Genomic DNA, 16,319 nt, shown 5'->3' on the forward strand with positions numbered 1-16,319 from the left:
CACGTGCCGCGGAGGGTCTGGGCCCGTGAGCCATGGCCGCTGAGCCTGCGCGTCCGGAGCCTGTGCTCCGCAACGGGAGAGGCCGCAACAGCGAGAGGCCCGCGTACAACAACGACAACAAAAAAGAGAGAGTATAGAGAGGAAACCATGGCAAGCCTTAGAGAACTTGTACTGCTGTTTTAAATCTGCAGGATTAAATGAGGCCTCTGCTTGCAGGAATACCTCTTTCACCAGAAGCACTTGGCTCAGAAGGATTAGGGCAGTCTTAACACCCAGTACACAGTGTATCACCGAGTTGTGCGTGATCTTGAGTGGCTGAGTGTCCTACAGAAAACACAAGAAAGTGGCCTGTGCCCTCTGGGTGTTTGCCTTAAAAAAATGAACAACGTTAAGGGTTGCGAGTTAAGTTTTATTTGGGGCAAAATGAGGACTGCAGCCCGGGAGACAGCGCTTCAGATAACTCTGAGAACCTGCTCCAAGGAGGTGAGGGGGGAGCCAGGATATATAGGAGTTTTGCAACAAAGGGCGGGTAGCCGGGAATGTCAAAAGATTCTTGTTAATTAAAGAAAACCAGACATCTCAAGTTAAGGGATTTAGCGCTTTTCTATGTATGGGAAGATGCAAGAGTCTGGGCTCACTGAAATCATTCCTTTGAGATGCACTTCAGCTCTCTGGGGCCAGTAACCTGTATTTTCACATCCTGAGTTTCCTCAGAGCTCACGGGCTCACGTTAGAGGGTTGCACTCTTTGGTGACTGTGACATCCTTTGTTTATTGATATGGCAGGAAATATTCCATTTATAAATATTCCATTTATCAAGTGGTAGAGATCAGTGAGCTGTAGGGGACATTTGCATTCATGTGACACCTATTTCCTGCCTGCCATGTGCCACCACAAGGAGAAGGGACCCTGCTTTCATGGAATTTCATGGCAGTGGGAGAAGACAGGATAGAAAAAAGTAAAGCAATTAATAAGCAGAATGATTTAGACTTAGACTATGAAGGAAGCAGAGCGAAATACTTGTAGCTTGGGGAAGGGGAAGGAAGGTGTATCTAATTGTTGGCTGGCTGGGGAGGGCCTAAGGGAGGGGATGACAGTTGAACTAATAACAAATGTCTATGTCACGTGATACCAGAAGTGGTCCAATTCATCCAGAACCAATTTACCAAATGCCAATGTGCCAAATAAGCAATTCACTGGGTCAGCAGAACTGGCCAGATTTACCAATTTATCAAAAAACAGGTTTTATGTGAAAACCACTGATAAAATTTCCTCCCATTCTCCTACTCATGCTTTTTGTAACCAAATGAGCCTTGCATTTTCCCATGCCCCAGCTCATGCCTCTGTGTGCCACAGAAAATATTCACCCACCTGTCATTTCTTTCATATGTATTTGACCTTCATCAAAGTGTATGTCAAATTCAACATATCCATGAAAGCTTTCAGTTCTGAACGAAATCATGAGAAAAGTACTTATTTGGTGCTTTCATAGGAGATCACACTGAGGCAGGAGGTAGATGGGCTCCAGGCTAGACGTTTACAACTGGCCTCCTGTTCACACTTCCTGAGGGGGGAAGAAGATGGGCTCCAGGCCAGACATTCATTACCAGCCCCCTGTTTACATTTCCTGAAGCAAGAGACAAACGGGCTCCAGGAATACATATTTATGACCGGACTCCTGTCTATATTTCGAGATCTGCACCTCGATTTAAAAACCAGTAAGAGAAATAGGGTAAATAACCAGACATTGGACATTTTTATGGCAGGAACAGAGTGGGACTAAATCCTGTTAAAAGATCAAGAGGCCATACATCTCTGATCCTTGGGGCAAGGGAGACACTGCACATGCGCAGAAAAGCTCCTTGGGGGTCAAAAAGGAGGGGACACCACCCCGTAATATGTGATGCTAAGGTCGTCGTATAAGCATCTGGGCTGTAATCCATGTTGGAAAGAAGTTGCACACGCATGTTTGGGAGGGTCCTAGGGCAGGGCAGGTGGGGAGAAAGAAACCTACTATGGATCGGGCTCTGGGGACCTTGTGGTGACCAGTTAGACAGGGATTTTGCTCCCGTGGAATGTGCATTCCAGTGTTAAAGGGATGAACATACATACATGAATCCCTCGCAGATGAGTCTTCTTCTGGGTTGAGATGGACTCATGCCTTCACAAAGGAGACGACTTGCAGACGGAGCTAGAATTGGTCCAGAACTTGGAGGTCAGGGGAGGGGGATATTCTGGAAGCACCCTGTCTTAAGATAGAATCTATGTTTCTTTGTCGTGACTGGGAGATGGACACTATTTAGGATTAAGTGGTGGAGGTAAGGGGTGGCTTCCTAAAACTCCAACACTGCAAAAAACTGTATTGGGGGAAGCTGATTGGGTTGCTGTTAGAATAAAGAACGACGAGGAACATGGGAAGGTCCCTAGCACAGTGCCAGCGTGCAGTGAGATTACAGTAAATAAAACTTCAAAATACATCCCATCCCATTTTTCTCTCCTTCTCCACAGCCACCATCATCTCTTGCAACATCATCGTAACCAGCCCCCCCGCTTATGTCCTTACTTCCTGAAGGCTATTCTCAACACAGCAGCTGGAGGGATTCCTATGACAGCTATAGTCAGAGCATGTCCTTCTGTTCACCACCTTCCAATGTTCTCATGTCACCCAGGGTAAAACCAAAGTCTTCAACAGTCTCCAGGACGCACCTGAGCTTCCACCTCTTCCTTTATTGACCTTGTTCTCTACTCTAGGTCTCTCTAGTGAAAGACATTGGCCTCCCTGCTAGTTCACTAACCACGTCCAACACTCTCCTGCCTCAGGACCCTAGCACCTGCTGTTCCCTCTGCCTGGAAAATTTTCTCCCAGATACTAAATAGCTCACTCCTTCTTCAAGTTATTGATAGAAGTACCCTTTTTAATGGGACCTTCCCTGACAACCTTTTTTAAATAGAAACACTCCTCCCATGTTTTCTACCCTCCCCTGATTTTTCATAGCAGTTATTACCTTTTATTATATGAGTGATAATCTACATATTACTCTATTATGTATGTTATGATACTCCTTGGTATACTGTTTTTTATTGTATATATTATACTATGTATGACATATATATAATGTATAATATTTGTTGATTGACTCCGCCTCTCCCCACACCTGTCCCCCACCCCTTATCTCTTGTTGACAGAGGGCAGGAATTTTGCCTCGCTCTGTGTTGTATCTGCAAAGCCCGCACAGTGTCCGGTACCCAGCAGGCGCTCGGTAAATAAGGGCAGGAAGAATAAATCAATCGTGAATGAATGAACACATGAACGAGCCTGCGGCCTCTCGCTCTTGCCCTCCGGCGCTGCTTTAACCCCTTCGCTCTCCAGGTGAGGTCGGGGAGCCCGGGCCCAACGCGCCTGCGCAGCCCCACCGGGTCGGCGGGCTCAGGCTCTAGTCCCGGCGGCGGCAGCACTCCTTTGCGAGGCGCGGCGCCCGCGGAGGGTTACATTCGGGGCGGGGCCGGACAGCCGAGCTGCGGCACCTTCGGGGGCGGGGCTTGCTGAGAGTCCAGTTAGGGCTGCATCTGCTCTAAGAGTTGATCCACGTCGGCCGCTCCGCTCAGCCCCGTGTCCCGCGGCCCGGTCCCCATCCTCGCGCAGCCCCGGCCTTTCCGCCGGTCGTCCCCGTCGCAGCCATGTCCAAGGAGCCGCGGGGTGGGCGGGAGGAGATCCTGGAGTGCCAGGTGATGTGGGAGCCTGACAGCAAGAAGAACACGCAGATGGACCGCTTCCGGGCGGTCGTGGGCGCTGCCTACGGCCTGGCGCTGGGTGAGTGCGGGGCGCGCGTCCTGGGGTTTCCCCGGCCACCTCCCGGGGCCAGGAGCTTCCAGAAATCGGGCGCCCCCCTTGGGGGTCCGAGGGACCACCTGACAGAGGGACCCTCCTCCTGGGGTCCCGGGCGCCCCCTTTTCCAGGGCGTTGGTGTCAGGGTCCTTTCTAGTTGTTGGAATGGTCTCCTCATTTCCAGTGTCTCTCCTCTGGGGGTTGGACGAGCCGCTGGACAGGGGGCCCCTCCCCAGGGGTGGGACATCTTCTGACTGTGCGGTTTTGCCCCCTTGTCTGTGCGGGTTGTCACCTCCTCTGCTTTCAGGGAGCCGGTCCCCTCTTCACTGCAGCATCCGTCTCCCTGAGAGTGTTCCCCATCTGGTCTTGGAACCCCTGTGGACTGAGAGGTCCCTTGCTAGGCGTGCCTACCTGTGAGGTGTGCTCCCTGGGGTCCTGCCCTCGAGCCTTGGGGGCTTCCTCCCCGACCCAGGGCCTTTCTGGCTTTTAGCTCTTCCCTTCTGTTGGTGGGGAGTCACTTGTCAGCCAACAGTAGCTCGTGCTGCCCCCTCATCCCCTCCCCAGGCTGACTCTGCTAGAGGCCAGCATGGATTCTGGGCACTGGGGAGAAGGGTGGTCAGGTAGGAGTCTGCCTCTGGGATTGGGGCTGAACTCCGTCCCCTCACGTGTTTACACTCCCAGCCCCGAACCGGACCTAGTCAAGGGCCCCCCTTCCAGCTGCCGCCCTGGCCTCGGGAGCCACCTGGCTGGGTGTGGACCTGGGCGAGGAGGCCCTTTTCCGGATGAGACGCTTTCCCCCGCATCCACCTGGCTGGTCTACCTATACCTTCTTCACCCTCCCCGCCTCAGGGGTTTGCAACTCATTATGGCCCTTTCTCTCCTCTTCGGGCCCCTCCGCTGGCTGCAGGGACCGCTGTGTTTCTGTTGGTGGCATCACAGTTCTCAGGGAGCCTCACAGAAATGGAGGCGTGGGCCGTCTGACTTCTTACCTCGTCCCCTTTCCAGCCCAGTGTCAGCATCTCCCCTGGGGCCCTCGTTTCCTCTGCCCTGAGCTGGCTGGTTTCCCTGCTTCCTGCTTTTCTCCCTCTGCCCTCAGTACCGCCTGCGTGCGGGCTCTGCCTGAGCAGCCTTGATGCACAGGCCCGACTCTGTCACGCCTGGGCTCCAGGGCTCACAGCGGCTCCTTGTTGACTGAGGATTTGCAAACCCTGCCGCCTGGCGGCTTCCAAGTCCTCCGCAGCACGGTGGGTGTCGTAGCCTCCACGGAGCCCCTTCCCTTGGCTAGCCCAGCTGCACCCCTCTCCCGCCCTCCTGCCCCCTGGACGGTGAACCCCTGTAGACAGGTGTGGCTTGTTACTCGCCGGGCCTTCTTTCAGGTAGAAGTTGGTCATGTGTGTTGGATTGGGGGATAGACGTGTTTTTTTTTTTTTTCCCCCCGCGCCGCACGGCTTGTGGCATCTTAGTTCCCCGACCAGGGATTGAACCCAGGCCCTCGGCAGTGAAAGCACGGAGTCCTAACCACTGGGCCACCAGGGAATTCCCTGGGGGACAGACTTGATTCCTAAGAAGAGCCAGGAGTGGAACTGCATTCTTCTGTGTTACCGTGCCGCGGCTCCGTCTCTCTTTCCTCTGCCAGCTGTTCCCCCTGCTGCTTTACAGAATGATTTCACAGAAGGGCAGTCCTGTGAGGTGCGTGAGACTGAGCTGTAATCTGACTGCCGGGATTTTGAAGTGGCTCCACCACTTACTCGCTGTGTGATCAGAAGGAAGTCACCCGATCTCCCGAGCCTTGGTTTCCTCACCTGTAAAATGGGCATAATGAGAGGACCCATATCACTGGGTGACAGATGATCGGGCGGAGCGCCCGCCCGCACCCAGCCTCTGGGGTTTGCTGAGTAGACACTGGCAGAGGCACCAGTAGCTCCCCGTCTGCCTGCCCAGCTCCTCTCTGCCCTTCAAGGCTGGGACTGGTGGCCTGCGGGCCATGTCGGGCCTGCAGACTTAGTTCGGGTGGCTCACACACCGAAAGACCGCATAGGAAAAGTGAGATTTGCAACTTCTTTTGAAAACCCAAAGGCCCGTGCTGCTGGGTCTGTGTGCGCACGTGACGGCATCAGCTGAGCTGAGTGGGGCTCCTCTCTTGGTCTGGGGGTGGCTTAGACCTTGGTGTTTTTCTTTCCTCCTCTCCCACGACTGGTGGTTAACCCACCCTGCTTCTCTCCTTTCCGTGGGCCTGGCCCTGGACGTTTTGGTCTTTGCTTTAAGAGCCAACTGAAATGCTGCCTTCTGTCTGATTATTCTCTCTGACCGTTTTCTCCTCTCCTCTGCTCTCCAAGTGCATGTAATTTGGACTTTCGGCCCGTCTTGCCTGGTCATTTATTTGTGAGCTTTTTTTTTTTTTTTTTTTTGCTGAGCAGCATGTGGGATCTTAGTTCCCTGACTGGGGATCGAGCCTGTGCCCCCTGCAGTGGAAGCGTGGAGTCTTAACCACTGGACCGCCAGGGAAGTCCTCAAGTGTCTTTATACCACAAACTGCAACTCGCCTCTGCATGCCAGCATCTGGGACAGAGCTGGCCAACAAACAGAAGGCTTGGTCTCTGTTCTCCAGCAGCTCAGGTGTACTTGTGGGGAGAAGGCTCGTGCAAAGGTAGCAGCGCTGAGCAGTGGGGGTAGGGGTGTGTGCTGTCCGCCTTCTGAGCTCCGGGTCTATCAGGATGCTGTTGAAGAGGGCCGGCAGGATCTTGAGCTGAGACTTGAAGGTGTAGGCTGGTCAGAATTCTCACAGATGGAGAGGAAGGAGCAGGTGAAGTGGCAAGCGAGGCTTACAAACTCGGATGCCTGCGGGGACCAGGCGGGTGACAGGGGTATTAATAACAGCTAATATTTAGTGAGCGCTTCCTGCACGCCAGGCCCCATTCGGGAACTTTACGCGGATTAACTCACTTAATCCTCAGTAACCTGGCCAAGTAGCTGCAGCTTTGATCTCGTTTCCCAGCTGAGAAAGTGGAAGCTCAGAGTCTTGGTTGAGATCTCGCAGCTGTGAGCCGTGGAGCTGGGCTCAGTGCGCGTCACCGCCGGGTTAGGTTGCCTCTCGCGTGGGTGTGAAGGGCCGGGTGGGGCAGCTGTTAGCTGCTTCAGCTGACTGTCACCGTGTGCCGTGACAGGGCACCAGCTACCTATTGCTGCGTTGCAAACCACCCCAAGACTTAGTGACGTAAAACGACGGTAAATGTTTAGTATTTCTCAGTTTCCGCGGGCCAGGCTCCTGGGAGTGGCTTAGCTGGTGGTTCTGGCTCTGGGGCTCCCGTGGCTGCATCCACCCATGGGCTGGGGCTGGAGGCCCACTTCCCAGGGGCCGGCTCACGTGGCAGTGAGTCAGTGCTGGTGGTGGGCGGGAGGCCTCCGTTTCACGCCGCCTAGGGCTGCTTGAGTGTCCTCACAACATGGCCACTGGCTTCCTGCAGAGCAAGTGATCAAGGCGGAAGCTGCAGTGTCCTTAGGACTTTGGGACCCGGCCGGGCTCAGCGGGGGGAGGGGACGACACAGGGATGTAGATACCAGGAGGTGACACTCGTTGGCCGGCTTCCATGGCCAGACGTCCTGCCTTCTCAGGAGAAGCCAGAAATCCTGCACTTTACTTGGAAACCGAATTTAACGTCGGCCCATTCAGTTCCTGAGCATCGCGCAGACTGAACTAAACGCGCCGGTGGTCCGTCCCCCAGGCTTCCAGATCGCAGCCTGTGAGCTGGGGGGGGATGGCGGGGGACACGTGTGGGCAGAAGCCCCGGGAGCCCCTGCTCGACTGGAGAATCGTGTCGATCCCTGGGCTGAGTCGTGGACGGTGGGAAAGTTTCCGCTCAAAGCCCGCCCACTCCTCCGCCGTCCGCTAGGGTCCTCGCGGCGCTGAGATGCTGCTGTGACTGCTCGCTCCCCGGGTCGGCAGGCTGGTTACATCCTCCGCCCTCCCGGATGCTGTGGTGGCGCCCTTGGTGATGATGGGCTTTCCAGGTCTTCAGGGGAGGCCCTGCGCCATCTCTCGTGTCAGCCCGGAGGAGTTTTTGGTGCTGGAGTTCTTTGCAATTTGTGAGGACCAAGGTGACATAAAAAGCACTTACATAGATTGCCTGAGGCCTCACAGCTAATACATGGCCAAGCCAGGATTTGAACCCAGGCCTTCTGGGTCCAGAGTCCATGGTTTTTAGGCATGGTGGTTAAGGTATAAAATCACCGCCTCGTGACTTTTGTTCATTTGGGGAGTAGCGGTGGTGGGTTTGCTTTAACAAACTAAGATGCCCTGCGCTCCCAAGACCCTCTCTCGTCAGGTGCCTTCGAACCCCTCAGACACACAACTCCTCAGGTGTATCCATCGTATCACTGAACCAAGACTTTCCTCCTAAGATTTGTTGGAGTCATGTGCCTTTTCTTTCTTTCTTTTTTGTTTCAGAAAATTATGATGACTTATATCATTGGTCAGTTGAGTCATATTCGGACTTCTGGGCAGAGTTCTGGAAATTCAGTGGAATTGTCTTCTCACACACGTATGATGAGGTAAGAAGAGGTTGTGCTTACACATTATCTTTTCGTGGTTCTGATCCAAAATGAAGTGTTAATTTTGAGGAAGACTAAATCATATCTTCTTTAAAATCCCCACATCAGCGGGAAACAATCATTGCCCTAGAGAGTTGGCAGGAAATTGTGTTGGGGTCACGGACCTCATGGGGACTCTGCAGGCTCCGGGCCCCCCGATGTGTGTGGACCCAGGCCTTGTCCTGGGAATCTGAGTGATCCAAAGAGTAGGGCATCGCTGTATTTTTATTTTATTAAAATTTTTTAGAACTGCGGTAAAATACACATAATACAAAATTTACCATTTTATCCATTTTAAAGTGTACAGTTCAGTGATGTTCCATACATTCACATTTTAAAAATTTATTTGTTTTATTTATTTATTTTTGGCCGCACTGTGCGGCCTGCGGGATCTTAGTTCCCCAACCAGGGATGGAACCTGGGCCCCCCGCCGTGGATGTGTGGAGTCTCAACCACTGGACCACCAGGGAAGTCCCCATACTGTAATGGTTTTTCCTTTTTAAAATTTATTTATTTATTTATTTTTGGCTGCGTTGGGTCTTCATTGCTGCGCGTGGGCTTTCTCTAGTTGCAGCGAGTGGGAACTACTCTTTGTTGCGGTGCGCAGGCTTCTCATGGCTTCTCTTGTTGCAGAGCACGGGCTCTAGGCATGTGGGCTTCAGTAGTTGTGGCACGCGAGCTCAGTAGTTGTGGCACGCGAGCTCAGTAGTTGTGGCTCACGGGCTCTAGAGCTCAGGCTCAGTAGTTGTGGTGCACAGGCTTAGTTGCTCTGCGGCATGTGGGATCTTCCTGGACCAGGGCTCGAACCCGTGTCCTCTGCATTGGCAGGCGGATTCTCAACCACTGCACCACCAGAGAAGCCCCCTGTAATTGTTTTTTAAACTATCAGTAGTTTTGTTATTTACCTGGATTTTAGAGATTTTTATTTATTCCCTCAATAAATATCCAGGGAATAAGAAGTCTGTTGTATGTTTGGTTTGATTATGGGGTGAGCCATTCTGAAAGGTTCACCTGAAGGAGAAACCAAGGTTCCAGCCCTGATGGAGGAGGCACGGATCCAACTTCCTAAACACTGTGGCGGGGTGTCCGGTGGGCCGTGCACTTTGATCTCCTGGTTTCCATGCTCGGGTCAGCCCTGGAACATGTGGTAGCTGCCGTGTCTGTCTGTCTGTCCTTTTGTCATCAGCATCACTCATAAAGTAGGTGCTTAATAATTAACAGACTAAACTAGTGGGGCGGAGTTTTCCCTTGGCATTAATTTTTTTTAACTTTAGTGAGGAATAATTGATACATCTAATTTGTTTTTTTTATTTGGTTGCGCTGGGTCTTAGTAATGGCAGGTGTGCTCCTTAGTTGCAGCATGTGAACTCTTAGTTGCGGCATGCGTGTGGGATCCAGTTCCCTGAGATTGAACCCGGGGCCCCTGCATAGGGAGCACGGAGTCTTAACCACTGCACCACCAGGGAGGTCCTGATACGTATAATTGTATCTATTTCAAGTGTACACGTGAATGATTTGATATACATATGCCTTGCAGAATGAGTATCAAGTTAACTGACACATCCGTCACCTCACACAGTTACCTTTTTCTTTTTTTTTTTTTGTGGTGAGAATGCTTGAGATCTACTCTCAGCAAGTGTCAGGTACACAATATCGCATTCATTTCTGTTTTCAGTTTCAAGCCTTTGGGCCAGGTCAGCGTTCAGTCTGTACAGCGATCTAGTGATGCCTTGGGCCGGCGAGTTAGCTGGCCTCCTGTGACGCGGAATCCCTTCTCTGCATCTGATGTTGCTCTCACACACGTGTGTGTCTTGGTTTGCTGTTGTCCTCTGTAGGTCGTGGACATGTCCAAAGGGATTGCGGACGTCCCCGAGTGGTTCAAAGGCAGTCGCCTCAACTACGCAGAAAACCTCCTGCAACACAGGGAAAATGACGGAGTGGCCCTTTACGTGGCACGTGAGTCCCAACAGCTACTCGGATTTTCCTCTCTTAGTGTGACGGGGCCACGTGTTCAGAGAGGCTCTGAAGCACTCAGAACCTGCAGTATATGATTCCAAACAATAGCTCGGCACTTTTTTTTTTTTTTGTGGTGAAAAACACAAAATACTAACTTTACCATCTTAACCACTTTTAAATGTACAATTCAGTGGTGTTAAGTATGTTCACATTGTTGTGCAGTAGATCCCTGGAACTTTTTCACTGAAGCTCTGTACCCACTAAACACTGATTTCCCCGTCTCCTTCCCCAGGCCTTGGAAAATTATATTAAAAAAATCACAACCAAATCAAAGGATTCTGGGCGTGCGTCTCAAGGATGCCCTTTCCCAAGCCTTTCTTTTCCGGAACGTCGGGTAAACCTGCAACGTCGGGTAAACCTGCATCTGGTTTGCATCCCGTGCACCTGTGTAGCGTCTCCTGGGCGCGTATCTCTAACCTGTGTTTGAACAGGTGTGAGTTTTCATCCGTGTCTGTGACTCAGAACCTCTCTTTTTAGGATGGTCCGAGGATGACCTGTCCTTTTTCTCTTCCCAGGGGAAGGCAGGGAGGAGATCGTGAAGGTGAGTTTTGAAGAGCTGCGGCGACAGGTGGCTTTGTACGCCGCGGCGATGAGGAAGATGGGCGTGAGGAGAGGAGACCGGGTCGTCGGTGGGTACTGCTGGTGCCTGTCACAGTGGGGGCAGGGGAGCGGCTTGGAAGGAACGAGGTGGCGTCGGGTCAGATTGCACGCACACGGCTTCGCGTGTGTACACGTGCGACACAAACCAGACGAAGAGGGACGATCGTTGCGAGTGCGGCCCAGCCAGAGTGAGCTGGGCTGTGAGGGTCCCCGGCTCCCGGCCTCCATGTGGGCACGTCCTCCTGAGCCAGTGCTCACAGACGTCTACATTATTATTAATAATAATTTTTTAATGGATTAGTTATTTTTTTTTTAATGAAATGTGGTCCTTAAACTAAACACAAACCAGAAAGTTCATCAGGTCCTTGATGACAAAGCCAGGACCCCTTCCAGGGTCGGGAGAAGCTGCTGCACTTTCTGGGTCTGCCCACCTCCAACTCGATGCTTTCCTGAGGAATTCCTGAGGGCTGGTTTCCATTTTGTGATATTCGCCATCTGTGCTGACGTGATTGTAGACTGATGCCTAAGCCCCAAAACCCAGCAGAGGGCGTTTCATCAGTGGAGAGACTCGCTAGCCTGATTTCCTCTGACCCACAGGCGCCAGGGCAGGCGCCACCGGCCTGCTTGTTGCCCAGATGAAAAACCGAGGCCCAGAAGAGAAAAGTAAACTCATCATTTTTTTTTTTTTAAACTTGGAAAGAACTTTATTAAAAAAATGGGTGTTGATTTAAACAGTGTAGACAATTGCAGTTCATAAGGTCGTTAACTGAAAGTATGTGGATATGCTCAGCCTCTGGAGATAATAAAGAGACAGTTACTTTTTCTTGGCCGAGCCACTTGTGGGATCTCAGTTCCCCGACCAGGGATTGAACTTGGGCCCTCGGCAGTGAAAGCGCAGAGTCCTAACCACTCGACTGCCAGGAAGTTCCCTGAGAGTTAGTGAGGCATGAAATTTGATAGCAGGACACTTCATCGCACGTCTGTTGGACGATGGGTTGTAATTATTTGGGGCCGCGATACGGCAGCGTGCGCCTGGGCCCGAGCGTCCTGCTGCCCGGCTGGTGGCCCCAGGCCACGCTGCTCCTTGGGACCCCCACCTGGGCCTCCTCACTCAGTGCGGCTTCTTCCACTTAGTTCTTCCTGGTGAGAACTTGTTTAGCAGCATCCACTCCCTGGAGTCAGGAGACCTTCCCTCGGTGCCTGGTGCTGCCTTTGGGCCTGTGGGTTTGGATGACTTTCTCCTCCCTGGACCTCGAGTTTCTGCATCTTTAAACAGGGCAGCAGAGAGGCTGAGGGGCTTGTTATGCAGAGTCTCCCGTGGGCAGAGAAGTTAGGTGGGCTTTCTCGGCCCCGCCCATCCACACGCACCCCGGGAGGGGCTGGTGACGACGACGGATGTGTCCAGAGGCGGTTCCCAGTCTGGGTCCGGCTGGGGTTCTGTGTGCTTTTTGCTGCAGTGCTGGGGTCAGAGTTTAAATTGCTCCTTCCGGGATCAGGCATCAGATCTTATTCTTAAACCAAAGAAGAGGGCTTCTCTGTCCTCTGGCCGCACGACTTCACTCGTGGCATCAACCTCAGTGGCATCGATGGTGTCCGTCCCCTGCTTGGAGGCTTGCCGACCCCCGCTGCCTCTAGGGTGGGGATGAGAACCTGCAGCTGGGTCGGCGGCCCCGCGCGCTCGCTTCCTTCCTGCCTCTGCACTCCCCTCCCGGCCCCCATCCTCCTAAGAGGGTCCGGCAGAGCCTTTGTTGGGAAGCCGGCCTCCGCCCCGCCTGCCCCCAGCTCTGTCCCCAGATGGCCTCACTCAGGGAAGCCCCCTGGTTGCCCCTGAGCCAGGCCCTCCTGTTGGACCCTCTGTCGGCATCTCGTTTTCATTCTTCAGAGGATGCGTCATTGGTAGTTACCTGTTTGGTTTTGTGATTATTTGAGCATCAGTCTCCTTTGTTTGGCTCTAAAACCCATGAGGCCTGGGGGTCTGGCTGCTGGGCTGCCCTCCCCACCTCTGGGGGCCACGGGACCAGGGCTGCAGGCCGGGCCGTCAGCAGGAGAAGCCACCGGCATGTTGGCGTGACCGTGCCTCTCCCGTGGGACTCACTGCAAGTGGGCGCTCGGCGTGTGTTTGCAAAGAGGGCAGCCTTACCCTGTGTAAACCATGTGAAGGGGCCATACCCCGAGTGTCCTTCTCAGATGATGGAGCTGGGCATGGAGCCACCGCTCACTGTGTTACTTGACTGGAGAGGAATGAATAGTAAAGGATGGGTAGGGGATGTGCCGCGTGATCGCCTGTCTCGGCCCCGGATGGAACGTTCTGCAGATCCAAGGGTTTACCCTGGTTCATTGAGGTCTCTGCTCAGAAGCTGTCCGTGCTGTCCTGTGGAAAAATCCATCACCACTCTCTCTGCACCCCGCTTTATTTTCCTTTGTCGCCTGCTGCCTCCTTGAAATCACAGGATTCTTCGTGTGTGTGTGCGTGTGTGTGTGCACGTCTGTCTGTCCTCCAGTACCAGAGGATGGGGCTTTGTCTTCTGTTCACTGCTGCATCTCAGTCTGTGGGTACCTGGCGCATAGTAGGTGTATAGCGAGTGTTTATTGGATGAATGCATGAGAGTGCTGGGTCAGAGCAGGCATTTTTGTGGTTGAAACCTCAATATCTTGGGTTCTTCGTGGTCCAATTTAATTTGTCTAGAAAAGGAATTCAAAAGCTTCTTCTACCTTCCAGTAATTTTTCTTCCCTCCAGTTTTCATTTTTAAAAATCTCCCTTTGAAGCAAATGTTTCTTGAGAAGGAGAAACGGAGAACAGGACATCCTGGGGCTGCCGCTTGGCCGTGCTTACGTGGGGGACGCCTGCTCCATTGCCCTTCACTCCTCAGAATCAGGCTGGTGCTTGGTGACACCCCCTTCTTGAGTGTCACATCTTGGATTCTAATTTGACCTGATCACAGTTACTAGGACAGGGGACTGTGTTTCCCAGAAGAGAGCGCAGAGGGGGATTGAATGGGGAGATGTTTGGAGGCCTCCAGAGATGCGGTTACAGCTGCTCACTGCTCACGGTGCTGTTCCTTGTCTGTGAAGCGGGCGTCTCCTGGCTGCGTGTCAGTCCCCACAGCCAGCAGGTCACCCAGCCTCCTTGGGTGGTGAGTCCCGCCCTGCCTGGGGCGATGGCACCGTGGAGACACCTCAGTACGCTCACAGCCAAGTCTCTTCTCGGCAGCCGACATCCGTCCGCGGGCCTGCTGTGTGCCAGGGCTGGGCGGGGCCCGGGGGCCGTGGGAGCAATGCACAACCCCTGCCCCACGGGACACCCAGCAGGGAAGATGCCGTGAACCCAAAGAAACGAAGTACCCACCTCTGTGGTCAAGTAGGCCGTCCAGAGCCATGGGAGGAGGGGCAGCGCGAGAGCTGTTCAGGGCACCACGGGGTGCTGGAGCCCAGAGGGCTTTCGTGTCGCCCAGGGAGGGAGCCGTGCTCAGGGCAGGCCCTGGACCTGCTACCTGGTGCCTTGTGCACGAATCCTTTTCCCTCTGGAGCATTTAGGACGGTCTGTGTAACTGATCGCAGTCTTTTCGTCCATAAAGAGTCTCTGCCTCTATTATCATAAAAGCCCAGAGGACTTCCCTGGGGGTCCAGTGGTGAAGGCTCCACGCTTCCACTGCAGGGGGCCTGGGTTCGATCCCTGGTCACAGGCCAAGTGGTGCGGCCAAAAAACCAAACCAAACAAAACTCAGCTTCCTACTAGATGGAAGGCTGAGTCCCTTGCAGGACTGTATATGTCTTGACTGGTCTGCTCAGTCTTCATTCCCCTGCAGCCTCTCCTTCCCTCCCTCCATCCAAGCATCCTCCCACCAGCCGGCCAGTAGACCAATATCTGCGGACCTTGATCTGCAGGGCATACCAAAAGGCATTTGGTAAAGCAGGGAGCGAGACAGGCAACGTCCCTGCCCTCACGAGAGAACCAGATATGAAGTTGCCAGTTATGATTATACTTAGGTGATTATTATGCTAGATCTGGTGAGGGAGAAATACGGTGTGCTTTGTGGGCGACTGGCCAGGGGACCTGAGTTCTTGGGGTGGCCTTGGAGGGGGCTTCCCTGAGGGAGTTCCATTTGCCTTTGGAGCTGAAGGATGAGTAGGGGGGGGCTGGTGTGGGTGCAAGTGTCCAGGCAACGCAGGCAGCTTGTGCAAAGGCCCTGAGGCAGGGGGAGCTTAGAACTGAAGGGAGGCTGTTGTGACCGAGCCCACAGTGGGAGGTGGAACGGAGCGAGAAGAGGCCAGGATCGTGTAGGGATCCCTGATCAGCATGCGTCGGAGGGGGTGATGACAGGAAGCGGTCAGGCTGGCGTCAGTGATCGGGTCATCCGAGCAGATGTCAAGGTGGTTGGGTTGGGCCTCGCCCTGCTCTGTGAGCCGCTCACAGCCAGCCCTTCTCCCTACTCCCACCGTGACTCCGGGAGGTGCTTCTGGAAGTCCGCGGCATCCTCACACCCTGAGCCAAGCTTTCTCCCTGTGTCCCCCCCACAGGTTATTTACCCAACAGTGCGCACGCCGTGGAGGCCATGCTGGCGGCCACGAGCATTGGCGCCATCTGGAGCTCCACGTCCCCAGACTTCGGCGTGAACGTGAGTCGGGGTCCCCTTAAGTGCCCTGGGTGTGCGGCCCCCGCAGGGGAACATTCCATGTGATTTCCCCATGACATCTTGGGTTGGGGTGTGGGCAGCTGCGGGGCAGGACCAGCCAGGCTAGGAGGAAACGGTGTCACGATGGCCTCCCGTCTCCCCGGCTGGTGACCCGCAATCAGCAGGAGAGAAGGAGCCAGAAGTAGTGGGATCTCTCTCTAAGTGTAAAAGTGAACGATCCTGTGCTCCCCACGCCCAGCCGTTGCATTGTGCGTTAGTGTGTGTTACGTGCAGCAGGCGGTGCTGCGAGTACCAGCAGGAGACGCCCGGCCCCGGCTCCTGTGACTTCACGACCACGTGAGGTTTTCTGATGTCCGTTGTCTGCAGATTTGCTCGTGGCAGGTTTGCTTACGGAGAGTTTGCTCCATGATTGCCGTTTCTGATCCCTTCCTTTGGGGCTGAGCTGTGTGCTCTGTGCGGGAGGGCGGCGGGCCTCTTTATCCCCGTAAGCCCCAGGGGCACCAGGGACCAGGGTGCGCCAGCTGCGGCGTGGCCCAGGCAAGGCAGGAAGCACGCACTGAGCCCCACCATGGGGAAGGAAGAAGCAGCAGAGCAGGACTTACTGGGACCCCCGCTTCCTGATCAGGGACCTTTCCTGGTTGCAGAACCTCGGGGA

At 53.9% G+C, this 16,319-nt stretch overlaps 1 protein-coding gene across 5 annotated transcripts in view; it reads left to right on the forward strand.

Annotated features, from left to right (window-relative positions):
* Positions 1-3,518: 3,518 nt before the first annotated feature.
* Positions 3,519-16,319, forward strand: part of AACS (acetoacetyl-CoA synthetase) — a 45,138-nt gene continuing 32,337 nt past the window's right edge. For 4 of the 5 annotated variants that reach the window (XM_060311195.1, XM_030859981.2, XM_030859984.2 and 1 more), the window contains exons 1-5: positions 3,519-3,811; positions 8,271-8,374; positions 10,249-10,369; positions 10,945-11,058; positions 15,549-15,646. In XM_060311195.1, the coding sequence (XP_060167178.1) occupies positions 3,679-3,811; positions 8,271-8,374; positions 10,249-10,369; positions 10,945-11,058; positions 15,549-15,646 (570 nt within the window). In that variant the 5' untranslated portion in view covers positions 3,519-3,678. Of the gene's footprint in view, positions 3,812-8,270; positions 8,375-10,248; positions 10,370-10,679; positions 10,861-10,944; positions 11,059-15,548; positions 15,647-16,319 lie in introns of those variants that run through there. The other variant, XM_060311196.1, reaches the window with a different exon arrangement.

This window comes from Globicephala melas, chromosome 13 (assembly GCF_963455315.2).
Source record: "Globicephala melas chromosome 13, mGloMel1.2, whole genome shotgun sequence".
In the NCBI taxonomy this organism is placed as follows: Eukaryota; Metazoa; Chordata; class Mammalia; order Artiodactyla; family Delphinidae; genus Globicephala; species Globicephala melas.